This window comes from Sinocyclocheilus grahami, unplaced genomic scaffold, assembly GCF_001515645.1.
Source record: "Sinocyclocheilus grahami isolate Dianchi unplaced genomic scaffold, SAMN03320097.WGS_v1.1 scaffold5327.1, whole genome shotgun sequence".
NCBI classification, from domain to species: domain Eukaryota; kingdom Metazoa; phylum Chordata; class Actinopteri; order Cypriniformes; family Cyprinidae; genus Sinocyclocheilus; species Sinocyclocheilus grahami.
The window spans coordinates 1-13,157 of NW_015510044.1; the positions used below are offsets into that span (position 1 = coordinate 1).

At 37.1% G+C, this 13,157-nt stretch overlaps 3 gene segments (V, D, J or C); all 3 read right to left on the reverse strand.

The window, feature by feature from the left end:
- Positions 1-2,890: 2,890 nt before the first annotated feature.
- On the reverse strand, positions 2,891-3,392 carry LOC107577176 (Ig kappa chain V-I region Wes-like). The segment is given in 2 exon segments: positions 2,891-3,225; positions 3,315-3,392. Coding segments are annotated over 2 exon segments (384 nt in total).
- A 2,239-nt stretch (positions 3,393-5,631) lies between these two features.
- Positions 5,632-6,137, reverse strand: LOC107577174 (Ig kappa chain V-I region Ka-like). The segment is given in 2 exon segments: positions 5,632-5,966; positions 6,071-6,137. Coding segments are annotated over 2 exon segments (387 nt in total).
- A 5,184-nt stretch (positions 6,138-11,321) lies between these two features.
- Positions 11,322-11,860, reverse strand: LOC107577177 (Ig kappa chain V-I region Wes-like). The segment is given in 2 exon segments: positions 11,322-11,693; positions 11,783-11,860. Coding segments are annotated over 2 exon segments (375 nt in total).
- Positions 11,861-13,157: the final 1,297 nt, after the last annotated feature.

Sequence of the window (13,157 nt, forward strand, 5' to 3'; positions counted from 1 at the left end):
TGTTTGATCGGTTCAACGCTCTGAACTGGATCAGTTTCACTTCTGTTCATGCAGTGATGAGACAGTTATGAAGTTTGAGTGGTAGTTTTATAAGGAAAGTTTAGGTAACGCTTTAGATTACAACCCGCAAAGAACTACGTAAGTATACTGAATTTACGGTGTACATTTCTGTAATTATAGTGTACCTACGTATAGTGTACCTATAGTGAACATAAGTGTAGGTATAAGGGAACAATGTGTTACGTTTGGGTAATAAGGGGGTAACAACCAGATATGCAACCTGCAAAGAACTGCGTAAGTAAACTGAAGTTACAGTGTAACTTTTTTGCAATTATAGTGTACCTACGTATAGTGTACCTATAGTGAACATAAGTGTAGGTATAAGGGAACAATGTGTTACGTTTGGGTAATAAGGGGGTAACAACCAGATATGCAACCTGCAAAGAACTGCGTAAGTAAACTGAAGTTACAGTGTAACTTTTTTGCAATTATAGTGTACCTATTCAGTACCTCCATAATATGCGAAGTTTGGGGAATAAAGGGGTAACAACCTGTAAAATTACAAATCATTTATACTGCAAGTATTTTGAAACTAAGAGGTACCTATTCTAATATTACATGGTATGTATGGCCTAAACAACAATCTTATGTTTGGGAATGATTTAGAAAGACGATATATACTTTTTATAATTTTATATTGGTATTTTATTATAGGCGTATAGGTATTTTTTAACCATGGGGTACACATTCTATTATTAAAGGATGGGCATGATGTAGATTACTGAACAACAAAACTGGACATCTAGTGAAATGAGTTAATGAGTTTCTGCTATGATTTATAAGTCACGAGTCTACTTACCTTATGAAAGCTTATTCGTCGATTTAAGCAACTTCACACCAGCAACTTCTCAACACCACTATCACCAAATAACTTTGCATGATATACCATCAAGGTTCAATGCAGCTTAAACAAGGTTACCTCTTTCCAGCTGTTCGCAGAAAAAAATACATGATACAACATTTGTATTTCAGTGGATGTATACTGTGGTGTTTTTATAGCAAAAAAATAAAATAAGAATAAGAATAATTTAATTTTAATTTGGCCAACGATCAATGAAATTAAAACTAGTGCAATATTTTTCGCTGTAATTACTGTGCAAATATACACTTGTTCTGTGTTTAAGTCCAACTTGTTCCCCCCTTGTTCTGTGTATAGTTACAGGTGAATACATTACAACATTTGCGGGCTGTAAATTAAAGTGGTGCTTTGTTCCCCCCTTCTTCCATGTTACAGGGTAAATACAACATTTGCAGGCTGTAAATTAAAGTGGTGCTTGTTTCCCCTTGTTCCACGTAGAATATTGTTTGCAATTTACTATAGGTCTACTGCTGGGTTAAATTAACCAAAAATGGGTTTTAAAATTAAAATCACACACAATATGACAACAGTAAACACAGGCAACAGATAGCCTAATAAAAGATTAAAATGTATTAAACCAGTCCAGAAAAAAGCAAAGCAACGCCACTTATACAGCTTATACAGTTATACAAATTCTTTTGAAAACCTTGTTTAAGAATAAATAGATTTTGTTCATGTTTTTCACCCACTGACTTAATGACTAGTTGATTAACTAGTAATGACTAGTTAAACTATTATGGCCAAACCATCACGCCAATAAACGCACAGTAATAAACACTGAAAGTCAAGATTAAACTGTGTATTAAAGTGAACTGACAGGATTTTACCGTCTTTGATTTACCGTTTTGATCCACGTCCTCAAGCAGCATTTTGACTAACGTTAGTTCAGTTCCCGGTTTTGTTGTGAGAACATACTCGGACAAAACCCTCCAGTTTTAAAAGAACACATTCCAGTCCGTTTCAAAAATCTCCCTCCTCTTCGTGTCGATTAGTTTTCTTGTATTTTCTACACATATTCCTGTCATGAGCGCCGCAAACACGGACAGACTCGTCTCATGCGTCATTCCAGCTGTTTCCAGTTCGCGCTCACCACATTCACTGCTGCAGTTTTAAAGGAACACACTCCAGACAGTTTCAAAGTTGTCCCCTGTCTGTGCTTCGATTAGTTTTCTCCTATTTTCCAAACATGTTCCAAGCACCGCAGTCACGGATTTCGTCGCACACAGAACCGTTCACGATTGAACTCATGTGACTTGCTGCATGCTCTCATTCACGTCCTCCACATTCATAACCCAGCAACGTCAGGTTACTTACTGATATCAACCAATGACTGTTTGGGTCAAATCAAGCCAGCTTCCTAACCCAACAGTCTCAACCGAGCGTTTGGATTGAAACAATTACCAGCGTGTTTTATATAGGCTATAAAAAAGTACACAGTGTATGTTTTTGCTAAATCGCTTGCAAATATAAGATTGTTGTTAGGTCATACATGCCACATAATATTAGATAGAATAGGTAGGCCTACCCCTTAGTTTCAAAATACTTACAGTAGAAATCATTTGTAATTTTACAGTATTCCCTAAACTTCGCATATTGTTCCCTTATACCTACACGGAGGTACTGAATAGGTACACTGTAATTACAAAAAAGTTACGCTGTAAATTCTGTTTACTTACGCAGTACATTGCGGGTTGTAATCTAAAGCGTTACCAAAGTTTATTAGGGTACAGTATGATTGTAGTATAATCTACAAACACAAAACTGGAACTGAAAAAAGTTGAATGTGTTCAACGACCCATCTGTCACAGGACAGATCACAGTCTAATTGAGCTGATTTGACTCAGTTTTGAGCTCATGTGTAGTTCTGTGTTTGGTCTCTGTGTGTCAGTAGTGTGTGATAGTGTTTGAGCAGCTGCAGCATCAGTACATCACTGTGACTCTGACTGACGGAGGTTTTTGTACCACTCTTTATCACTGTGTGAACACCCAGCTACTGCTGATATAGTGAGCACTCTGACAGTAATAATGTCCAGCATCTTCAGTCTGGACTCCACTGATGGTCAGAGTGAAATCACTGTTAGATCCACTGCCACTGAATCTAGATGGAGTTCCTGTCTGAAGCTTTTTTGCATAACGAATCAGGAGTTTAGGAGCTTCTCCAGGTTTCTGTAAGTACCAGGCTAAACAATGATCCGAACCACTCAAGTACACGTCTGTGCTGGTTCTACAGCTGATTTTGACTGTTTCTTCTGGTTGAGCTGCTGTCGTTGAGGGACTCTGAGTGACGCTGATCTGTCCTCTACTCTCTGAAACACACAACAAGAAGAAAATCAACTCAAAACTCTGACAATATACTTGAAGAAATGAATTCATATCAAACTTGTGCTCCACAAACCTTGAGCAAACGCTGTGAGAGTCCAGATGAAGATGATGATGAAGGTCATGTTGATGAAGATTGTTGTGTGTGTCAGTGATGAAGTGTTAAACTCACAGCACTATAAACACTCTCAGAGCACTGAAGCATCTGATCAATATGCAAATGAACTGATCCTGTATTTAAATGAGCTTCTAAATGAAGATTGCTCATTTATTTAATCCTGTCCATAATTTTATCCACACATCACACTGTTTAATCTTTCTTTTGTACAAATATTTTGACTGGTGTTTTATCATCTGTTGGTTTATTACAGGATGGACTATGATTATGGATGTATTAATGACTTCAAATATTTTGATTATTCAAGATTTTGTACATTAATTAAACACATTATTTCAGCTCAGTTGCTTTGAGGGACCTTAAGAAACATCACTATAGACAGCAGTGATTCACACTGGCTTTTATGATGCATTGTGGGAATGTTTTAAGCATGAGCTTTATGTAATCACTGAGTATTGATCAGTAGGAGCTGATTGAGACACTCTTACTGACTGACTCACATGTGTGAACATTTTCATGCACAAATCATGATTTATCAATAAATGTGAAATAAAATAAAAAATAGCATAAAATTTACAACACATTCAAACCACATGAAAAAAGAGCTTTGATAGCAGAAATATATAATTATAAAATGTTTAAATAAATAACAATAAACGTCTATTTAAAAATTCTGCAATGCCATTAGCATTACAATTCAGTCCCATGAACATATTTGTGCCTTTTATACCTCTAGATTTGTCCTTTTGCACTGATTTTTATAATGTGAAATTATGAAAATGAAGGTTGACATGATAAAGAAGTCAAATCTAAACTAAAAATCACACAGGTCCAGAGACTGTATTTACATTATCACTCAAAAAATCTCTTAAGCTGCATTAAATTGATCAAAACTACAGTAAAAACTGTAAAATTGTGAAATATTATTACAATAAAAAAACAGTTTTCTATGTGAATATCTGTTCAAATGTAATTTATTCCTGTGATCAAAGCTGAATTTTCAGCATCATTACTCCAGTCTTCAGTGTTACATGATCCTTCAGAAATCCTTTTTTATATGCTGATTTGCTGCTCAAAATCATTTCTGATTAATATTGTATATTACTGTGCGGCTTCGTATTTTTGTGGACACTGTGATACAATGTATTTTTCAGGATTCTTTGATGAATAGAAAGTTCAAAAGAACAGCATTGATTTGAAATTTAAATATTTTGTAACATTATAAATGTCTTTTGATCAAATTAATACGTCTTTGCTGATAATATTACTTCCTCTCAAAAGACAAAAAATATCTTACTTTCCACACAGAAATATGATATATATTGCCCTATATTAAAAGTGATAATCCCATATGTTATGATACATAATTTTCACATACGTACATACTTTGGGTAGATGAAGATATAAGTTTAGAACATATATTAAACCCATAGCAAAAGTTCTACATGTCCATATGTTAATAATATCTATGTGATGATTTCTTTTTCTGTGGTATATGTAGCAACCATATATGTGGACATACAAATTTATTAAAAGAACATACACAAATAAATGAATAAAATTGATGGATAGGCTTACATGTACATGACATATATGTCCAAAAATGTTTTACACATACATCATACATAAACATTCATATGTGCATCGGATAGATATAAAGATATAATGTTAATATATTAAATTGTTCAAATTTAGAATAGATTTCATGTATGTTTTACTTCGTAAGTCAAAATATTTCATAAATGGACATTTAATATTTGTACGTACATATATTACATTTGTGTATGGGTGATCTCAAAGTTTTTAACAGTAGTATACAGTAACTGAGATTGAACGCTGGTTTTACTGGGACAGACAATATGGCGGTTTTAGTATCGTAAATCAGCAGCGCCATTATCTGGTCTTTATGTGAAGCATTTGCTGACCCGACCTTCAATTATTGAACTGTGAGTTTCTGTAATTGAATTTAAGTTTATGAATTACAACAGCTGCAGTTGTGTGACTAAAAACAGCTGCATGAGTGTTTGCAAGATGATCTCCAATCTGCATCATGTGACGGATCTATAAGAGCACAATGAATCAAATCAAAACCTCAAAGCTGTGCAGATTCAATCAGTCCAGTTTCCAGCATTTCTCTTCTCCCTACAGAGAGTCAGAATATGAAGAGACAAAAGAGGGAGAGAAACAACAGAGTTTCAGATCTTCCTCTGAGCAGCTGCAGCATCAGTTCAGTCACTGTGACTCTGACTGACGGAGGTTTTTGTACGAGTCTTTATCACTGTGTGAACACATCATCACTGTTGATTTCATGGTAACTCTGACAGTAATAATGTCCAGCATCTTCAGTCTGGACTCCACTGATGGTCAGAGTGAAATCACTGTTAGATCCACTGCCACTGAATCTAGATGGAGTTCCTGACTCAAGAGAGTCTGCAGCATAAATCAGGAGTTTAGGAGCTTCTCCAGGTTTCTGTAAGTACCAGGATAGAGGCTGATAACCCAAACCCTGGTAAACTTCAGGGCTGGTTTTACAGGACATGGTAACTGTGTCTCCTGGTTGAACAGGTTTGACTGCAGGCGTCTGAGTGACTGTCACTTCAGCTGCTGATTCTACATCGAGAAAAATGAATAAACATTCAGAATTAAGTATTTGTTGAAGGACAGTATTTCTAGCACAGATGATCAGTTAGAATAGAGTATGTTTATTTCCTCACCTGTGAAACAGTAGCTAGTGAAGATCCAGATGAAGATGGTGATGAAGCTCATGCTTGCTGTTGGTTCAGATTCTCAGAGTTCAAACTCACAGAGCTATAAAACCTCCTGAAGCTTGTGCTGCAATGCAAATCATCTCTATGTAAATCTGTGTATGGGTTACAGCAGATGATGCACATAAAACATTACAGTGTTTGGAATCTTTTCTCATGTTATGAGTCAAAAAATGGATTCATGTGTCTGAAGCTCCAGGTTTTCTGATGATTCGAATGACAGTTGCATCAAGAACAATGTCACTGTGAACTCCATGAGAGGCCAAAGGTCAATCCAGAGGTCACAGGTCATCAAAACATCTTTTAAAAGCTGCTTTAATGATAAAAAATGCTTTGAGAAATAAATGTTCTCAACATTCTTAATAACTTGATTTTATGAGTTTTCAGAGCTTCAGCTCTTTTTTCTTAATTGATAATTAAATTCTAAATGTTAAAAAGGTGCACTGAAATCAAATGTACATTATTTTGTCATTTTAACACCACTTTGATTTTACTTGAACATTTAAGACAGTAATTAAACTTACATTTTCAGATTAGTGTGTTGATTTTTAAGTAAAGCCTACAAATATTTTCAAACTGGAAATTCTGGTTTCTTAATTGTATTTTGTTAATATTTGACAGGTTAATAATTTATAGTAGACATGCCAGACAAAAGTATATTTTCTGTTTTTTTTTTTACTTTTTTCAAACATTTTTACCCAATTTTCTCACGCTGTTATCAAAAATTGTGATAAATTCCTGCGTTATTATGTTTATTTATATCTGATCTTTGATGCTTTTAATAAAATTGACTAGTATTGACGTTGATCATCAAAATGACTCAAATAAATGTATTTCACCAAACTTTCATTACTTTGCTGATCGCCGGCTTTGCAAAAATTAATTCAGGTGACTTGCAGTTTAATGCATTACAGTTTAATCGATGTATAAATTGTTCCTATATTTGTTCTGAAGCTGAAAGGAGAGAAATGCTTTCTTCTTCAGTGAGTTGACACTTGTGTGTTTGTCAGGCGTCACTCGTCCTAAAGTGAGCGTCCTGCCGCCCTCCAGTGCAGAGATCTCCTCAAAGAAGACAGCGACACTGGTGTGTGTGGCCAGCAAGGGCTTCCCGTCAGACTGGAGCCTGAGCGAGAGATTCATTATAAGCTTGAGATGAAGTAACTCATTTAAAAAGGCTCAAAACATCTTTGTGTTGCTGGTGATTTACAATAACTTTACAGTGTAGCTTAATGTACAAAAACATGATACCGTTATTGTTTGTTTGATTTGCCTGCCACAGGAGCTGCTGAAACAGTTCTACTCCGCCATCATTGAATCTGTCCTCTGCACTTCAATAACTGTCTGGTTCAGCTCAGCTACAAAATCTGACCTCAGAAGACTTCAGAGGGTAGTCCGGACTGCTGAGCGAATCATTGGTACAACCCTCCCTTCTCTCCAAGAACTGTACTCATCCAGAGTGAGCAAAAGGGCTGGCAGAATCACTCTGGACCCCTCACAAGCAGCACACTCCCTCTTTGAACTGTTGCCATCTGGTCAATGCTACAGAGCACTGAGCACCAGAACGGACAGACACAGGAACAGTTTCTTCCCTCAGGCCATCCATCTCATGAACACTTGACAATAACCGTGGAACACACACTATTTATTCACTCATACACTTATTATAAAGTTAACTATAAAGCTCATTCTGATTCTGATTCTGATTCTGAAATCGATGTACACACTCCGTTTTCTCTGATTCTGAGCATAATTGAATCAAACCCGTCTGTCACAGCACAGATTACAGTCTAAGGCCTTGTTTACACTGCAGGTCTTGATGCCCAATTCTGATTTGTTGCCGATACCCATATCCAATTCATGTGTTTACACTTGCCATATCATCTGAAACATCCAGGGGCCTGTTTCATAAAACAAGTTTACCAAATAAGCCAGGTTTATTTCAGTTAGTCTGACTTATTGTCAGTTGATTTGAGAAAACAGAAAATCCGATCTGCCTGTTTACAAGAGAGTCGCATTGGCACATATCTGATTTATATCTGATTTATTTCCACATATGAATGAGGCCTGAAACCGATCTTGAAATATCCGAATACATGCATTTTTTTCCTGTTTACACGTCATACTAGAAAACATCTGATCTGTGTCACATATGGTCAAAAAAATCGGAATTGGGTCACATTTAACTGAGAATGTATACATAGCCTAATAGAACTCGGGGCTGTTTCATAAAACAAGTTTACCAAATAAGACAGACTTGTTGTCACTTGACTTGGTTCAAAATATGTCAGACTAACTGAAATAAGCCTGGCTTATTTGGTAAACTTGTTTTATGAAACAGCCCCCAGATTTGACTCCTGACTCAGTTTTGAACTCATGTGTAGTTCTGTGTTTGGTCTCTGTGTGTCAGTAGTGTGTGATAGTGTTTGATAGTGTTTTAGATCCACTGCCACTGAATCTAGACGGAGTTCCTGACTGGAGGCGGTTTGCATAATAAATCAGGAGTTTAGGAGCCTCTCCAGGTTTCTGTAAGTACCAGGCTAACAAATCATCAGAACCATCATTGTACACATCTGTGCTGGTTCTACAGTTGATTTTGACTGTTTCTTCTGGTTGAGCTGCTGTCGTTGAGGGACTCTGAGTGACGCTGATCTGTCCTCTACTCTCTGAAACACACAACAAGAAGAAAATCAACTCAAAACTCAGACAATATACTTGAAGAAATGAATTCATATCAAACTTGTGCTCCACAAACCTTGAGCAAACGCTGTGAGAGTCCAGATGAAGATGATGATGAAGGTCATGTTGATGAAGATTGTTGTGTGTGTCAGTGATGAAGTGTTAAACTCACAGCACTATAAACACTCTCAGAGCACTGACGCATCTGATCAATATGCAAATGAACTGATCCTGTATTTAAATGAGCTTCTAAATGAAGATTTCTTGTTCATTTTATTTGGTCAATCATTGCATCTGCTCATCACACTTTTTTTTGTTTTTGTAAATTAGTTTGACTGGTGCTTTATCTTGTCAGTTTATTATCGGATTGGACTATGATTGTGGATGTATTAATAACTTTAAATATTTTGATTAGTGTTTTTGTATATAAATTAAGCACATTCATTTCAGCTTAGTTGGTTTGAGGGACCTTAAGAAACATCACTAGACTGCAGCGATGCATACTGGCTTTATGGTGCATTGTGGGAATTTTTTGAGTGTGAGCGTTATGTAATCCCTGAGGAACGCACTGACTAGTGAACTAATTGTCAGGAAACACAAGATGGATTCAATTGCGAGGTTAGATTGTAATTTATTAAACGTGACCAAAACAAGCAAAGTCACAGAAAACAGATAGTCGTGGGTGCTGTGATGACAGGCCTCCTCGGTAACACTCTGCAGTGAGCAAAGACGCATACATCTCCAACCACGAGACAATGAGTGGAAATCAGTCCAATAATCCAGAGAGCAGGAACCAAGCAAAACAGGAGGCACTGCAACCAGAACAGACATGAGACAATGATCTGACAAAGACAAGACCAAACGCTGAGACTAATATAGGGCAGCTGACGAGCCACAGCTGAACCTAATAATCAATCAACAGTAGTACACCGAACGACCAGAAGGGGCCGATGCATCTATCAACCATGACACTAATGAGCAGATTGAGACACACTCTTACTGACTGACTCACATGTGTGAGCATTTTCATGCACAAAACATGATTTATCGGTTAGTGTGGACTTTAAAAAATTTGCTTAAAATTTACATCCAATTCAAACCACATGAAGAAAGACTCCTGATGGCCCAAATGTGTAAAGATTAAATGCTTAAGTAAATATATTTAAATATAATGAGGAGCTCTACTGCCATTTCATGCCTTCTGACTATTTTATACTGCTAAAGAGTTGAAGAAAACCGAGTTGGATGTTTGATGGAGTTTTTTTTGTGCCAAATACACTCCTTCAGGGTTCGAATAAGTTTCGGAATGTTTTTTCCGAGTATGGGCCTGTATGACGTCATAAAGGGCGGAATTGCTTTTATGGGCAGTTCTCCCAGAAAAGTGCGCACACATCAACTAGAGTGAGAACAAGAGCACGCACGCTCATCAACGTGCTTCATTTGGGTTACAGAAGTCGTTTGACCCCCAAAGCCTGGTTCGTTTGTCTAGTGTGATTGCTCCGTTTATCCGTCCCTGGCTTGCTTGGAAGAGGTGGGCAAGAGCACGGTTCAATTCAGTACGCATGTAGTGTGAGCGCTAAATGTACCTGTGCGCGGAACTGGAAATGTGCAGCACACACGTTGCAACAGCTTGACACTGGCCCAGTGCCAAATGGCACACTTCATGTGCACTTGCGGTCTTACAATGGCCACCGTATGTGTGTGTCCATTAAGTCCACGAGTCCGTAGAGTGTCCCATTCATCATTTTAGCTTTTAGAAGGGTGCTTGCGAGTGCCCCCTTTGCGGCCGCTATGCACCCTTGATGCACACTTCTCTCGACCCCGCACTGAGGCGAGCTCCACGGCAGACTTCTACCCAACAGTCAAAGTGACATAACGTCATGGCAGTGTGGACTCCGAGGAAGACTGCGAGGGTTTAGGGTGTGATTTGGGACAGGGCTGCTGTCTACACTGACGCGACAATGCGACTGTTGCAAATAATTTGATCTTTGTGTCAGTACGTTATAAATAGAACGAGGCAGTAGTTTACTGTCTGGGATTTGTCGTGTCATGCCGCTCCGCATCCAGTATAGACATGGTGTGAGCGGCAAAAGCAATAAATCTGTTTATCAATAGGCTATATTGTGAGAGGGCCGTGTGTCACCGTGTCCTAAACGACTCAAAACAATAAACCACAAACTTAATAGGTGGTGGTTGAGGATAGACCCCCTCATATGATTGTAAAGCGCTTTGGGTGTACATACACAATAAAGTGCTATATAAATGCCTCATTCATTCATTCATTCATAATGACGTAGGCGTGCTCCAGCCCGGAATGTAAAGTGCAATGTGAGTGCAGCCCAGCGGGGGAGGAGGGGGATTGCGATTGGGCTCGGTTTAAGGCAACCGTGCCTAGGGTGAGTACACCCTAATAGAGCTAATTTCACTCCTAACTCAGTTTTGATCTCATGTGTAGTTCTGTGTTTGGTCTCTGTGTGTCAATAGTGAGTGATAGTGATAGTGTTTGAGCAGCTGCAGCATCAGTTCATCACTGTGACTCTGACTGACGGAGGTTTTTGTACAACTCTTTATCACTGTGTGAACGTTGGACCACTGTGTGCACTGTGACAGTAATAATGTCCAGCATCTTCAGTCTGGACTCCACTGATGGTCAGAGTGAAATCACTGTTAGATCCACTGCCGCTGAATCTAGATGGAGTTCCTGACTGGCGGACATCTGCATCAAAAATCAGGAGTTTAGGAGCTTCTCCATGTTTCTGTAAGTACCAGGCTAAATAGTATTTCCTATTCCAACTGTACACATCTCTGCTGGTTTTACAGCTAATTTTGACTGTTTCTTCTGGTTGAGCTGCTGTCGTTGAGGGACTCTGAGTGACGCTGATCTGTCCTCTACTCTCTGAAACACACAACAAGAAGAAAATCAACTCAAAACTCTGACAATATACTTGAAGAAATGAATTCATATCAAACTTGTGCTCCACAAACCTTGAGCAAACGCTGTGAGAGTCCAGATGAAGATGATGATGAAGGTCATGTTGATGAAGATTGTTGTGTGTGTCAGTGATGAAGTGTTAAACTCACAGCACTATAAACACTCTCAGAGCACTGAAGCATCTGATCAATATGCAAACATACTCCACATCATTTACCTGAAGACAGCAATGTACCCATTTACTATTTAGTATCTTTAATTTCTTCTTTCCATTTTCAGAAACAAACACTCATGATTTACTGCATGTTATTTAATTATTTATTTCAGGTCGAGCTTCTCCCTCCAAACACTGTTTTATGATAACTTTCAATCAGTTTTTCATGCTGAGAGCATTTAATACCTGTGTTACAGATTTGATGTCATCCATGATAGGCCTAGTATGATACTGTATAACAGGTCAAAGGTCATTTAAGGGAATCACCATCTAAATCTTGCTAAAGAGTTCATTGCAAAGCAGGTAAATAGAATTAGCAAAGTTTAAATAACAGGTGTTTTGTAAATATGATGAATTTTGGGACTGATTATGAAACAAATGATTTGATTTCAGCCTTAATGCAATAACAATGATTTATTATTAAAGATGATAATTTTGTACTGCTGCTTTTGAATAATCCATGTCTGATGTTGAGTCTCATATCAGTGTGTGTGAGTGTCGTGGAGTTTGTTCATCTGAGTGTGACGGAGGTTTTTGTACGACGCTTTCACTAGAATGAAGCACTGTGGTACACTTTTGGTGGAGGAACTAAACTGACCATCAGAAGTAAGTCTTTCTTAAATGATCTAATATAAATATATCATGTGTGTGTGTTTTAAAAGGAGGTTTAACATTTGGCAACAATATTTATAATTTTATTGTAAAATTTCATTCTATTTTATTGATTGATTGTACCTATGCATGTGTTTAATTATTACATTTTGCCTGCTATATTATGTACAAGTCATATTTGGTGATATTCAAATTTTTTCCATTTCAAGCCAAAGTTCATATTTGTACTTAATATTTTACATTAGTAATTTCACTTTTTTTTTTTATGCTAACAGTTTGATATATTTTAATTAATGGCAATTTTTTTTATGAATTCTCAGTTATTTCTTAAAATATTTTAATTTGTGCATGACACAAAAGCTGGATAACATAGACAGAGTATATTTAATTTCACGAGTCAAAAAGAAATTTAGCTGATAAGCATGTTAAAATGTATTATTTAAACTATAAGTTTACATATAATTATCTTTATGAGAAAATGTCCTGAATGTTGACTATTTTCTAAATAGAAATACAAGTTAAATTTGTTTCCTAAATCCTAAAACAATACCACAAAAATGATCAATTTGCACTTGGTCAGAGATATTTTATTAAATCTTTTT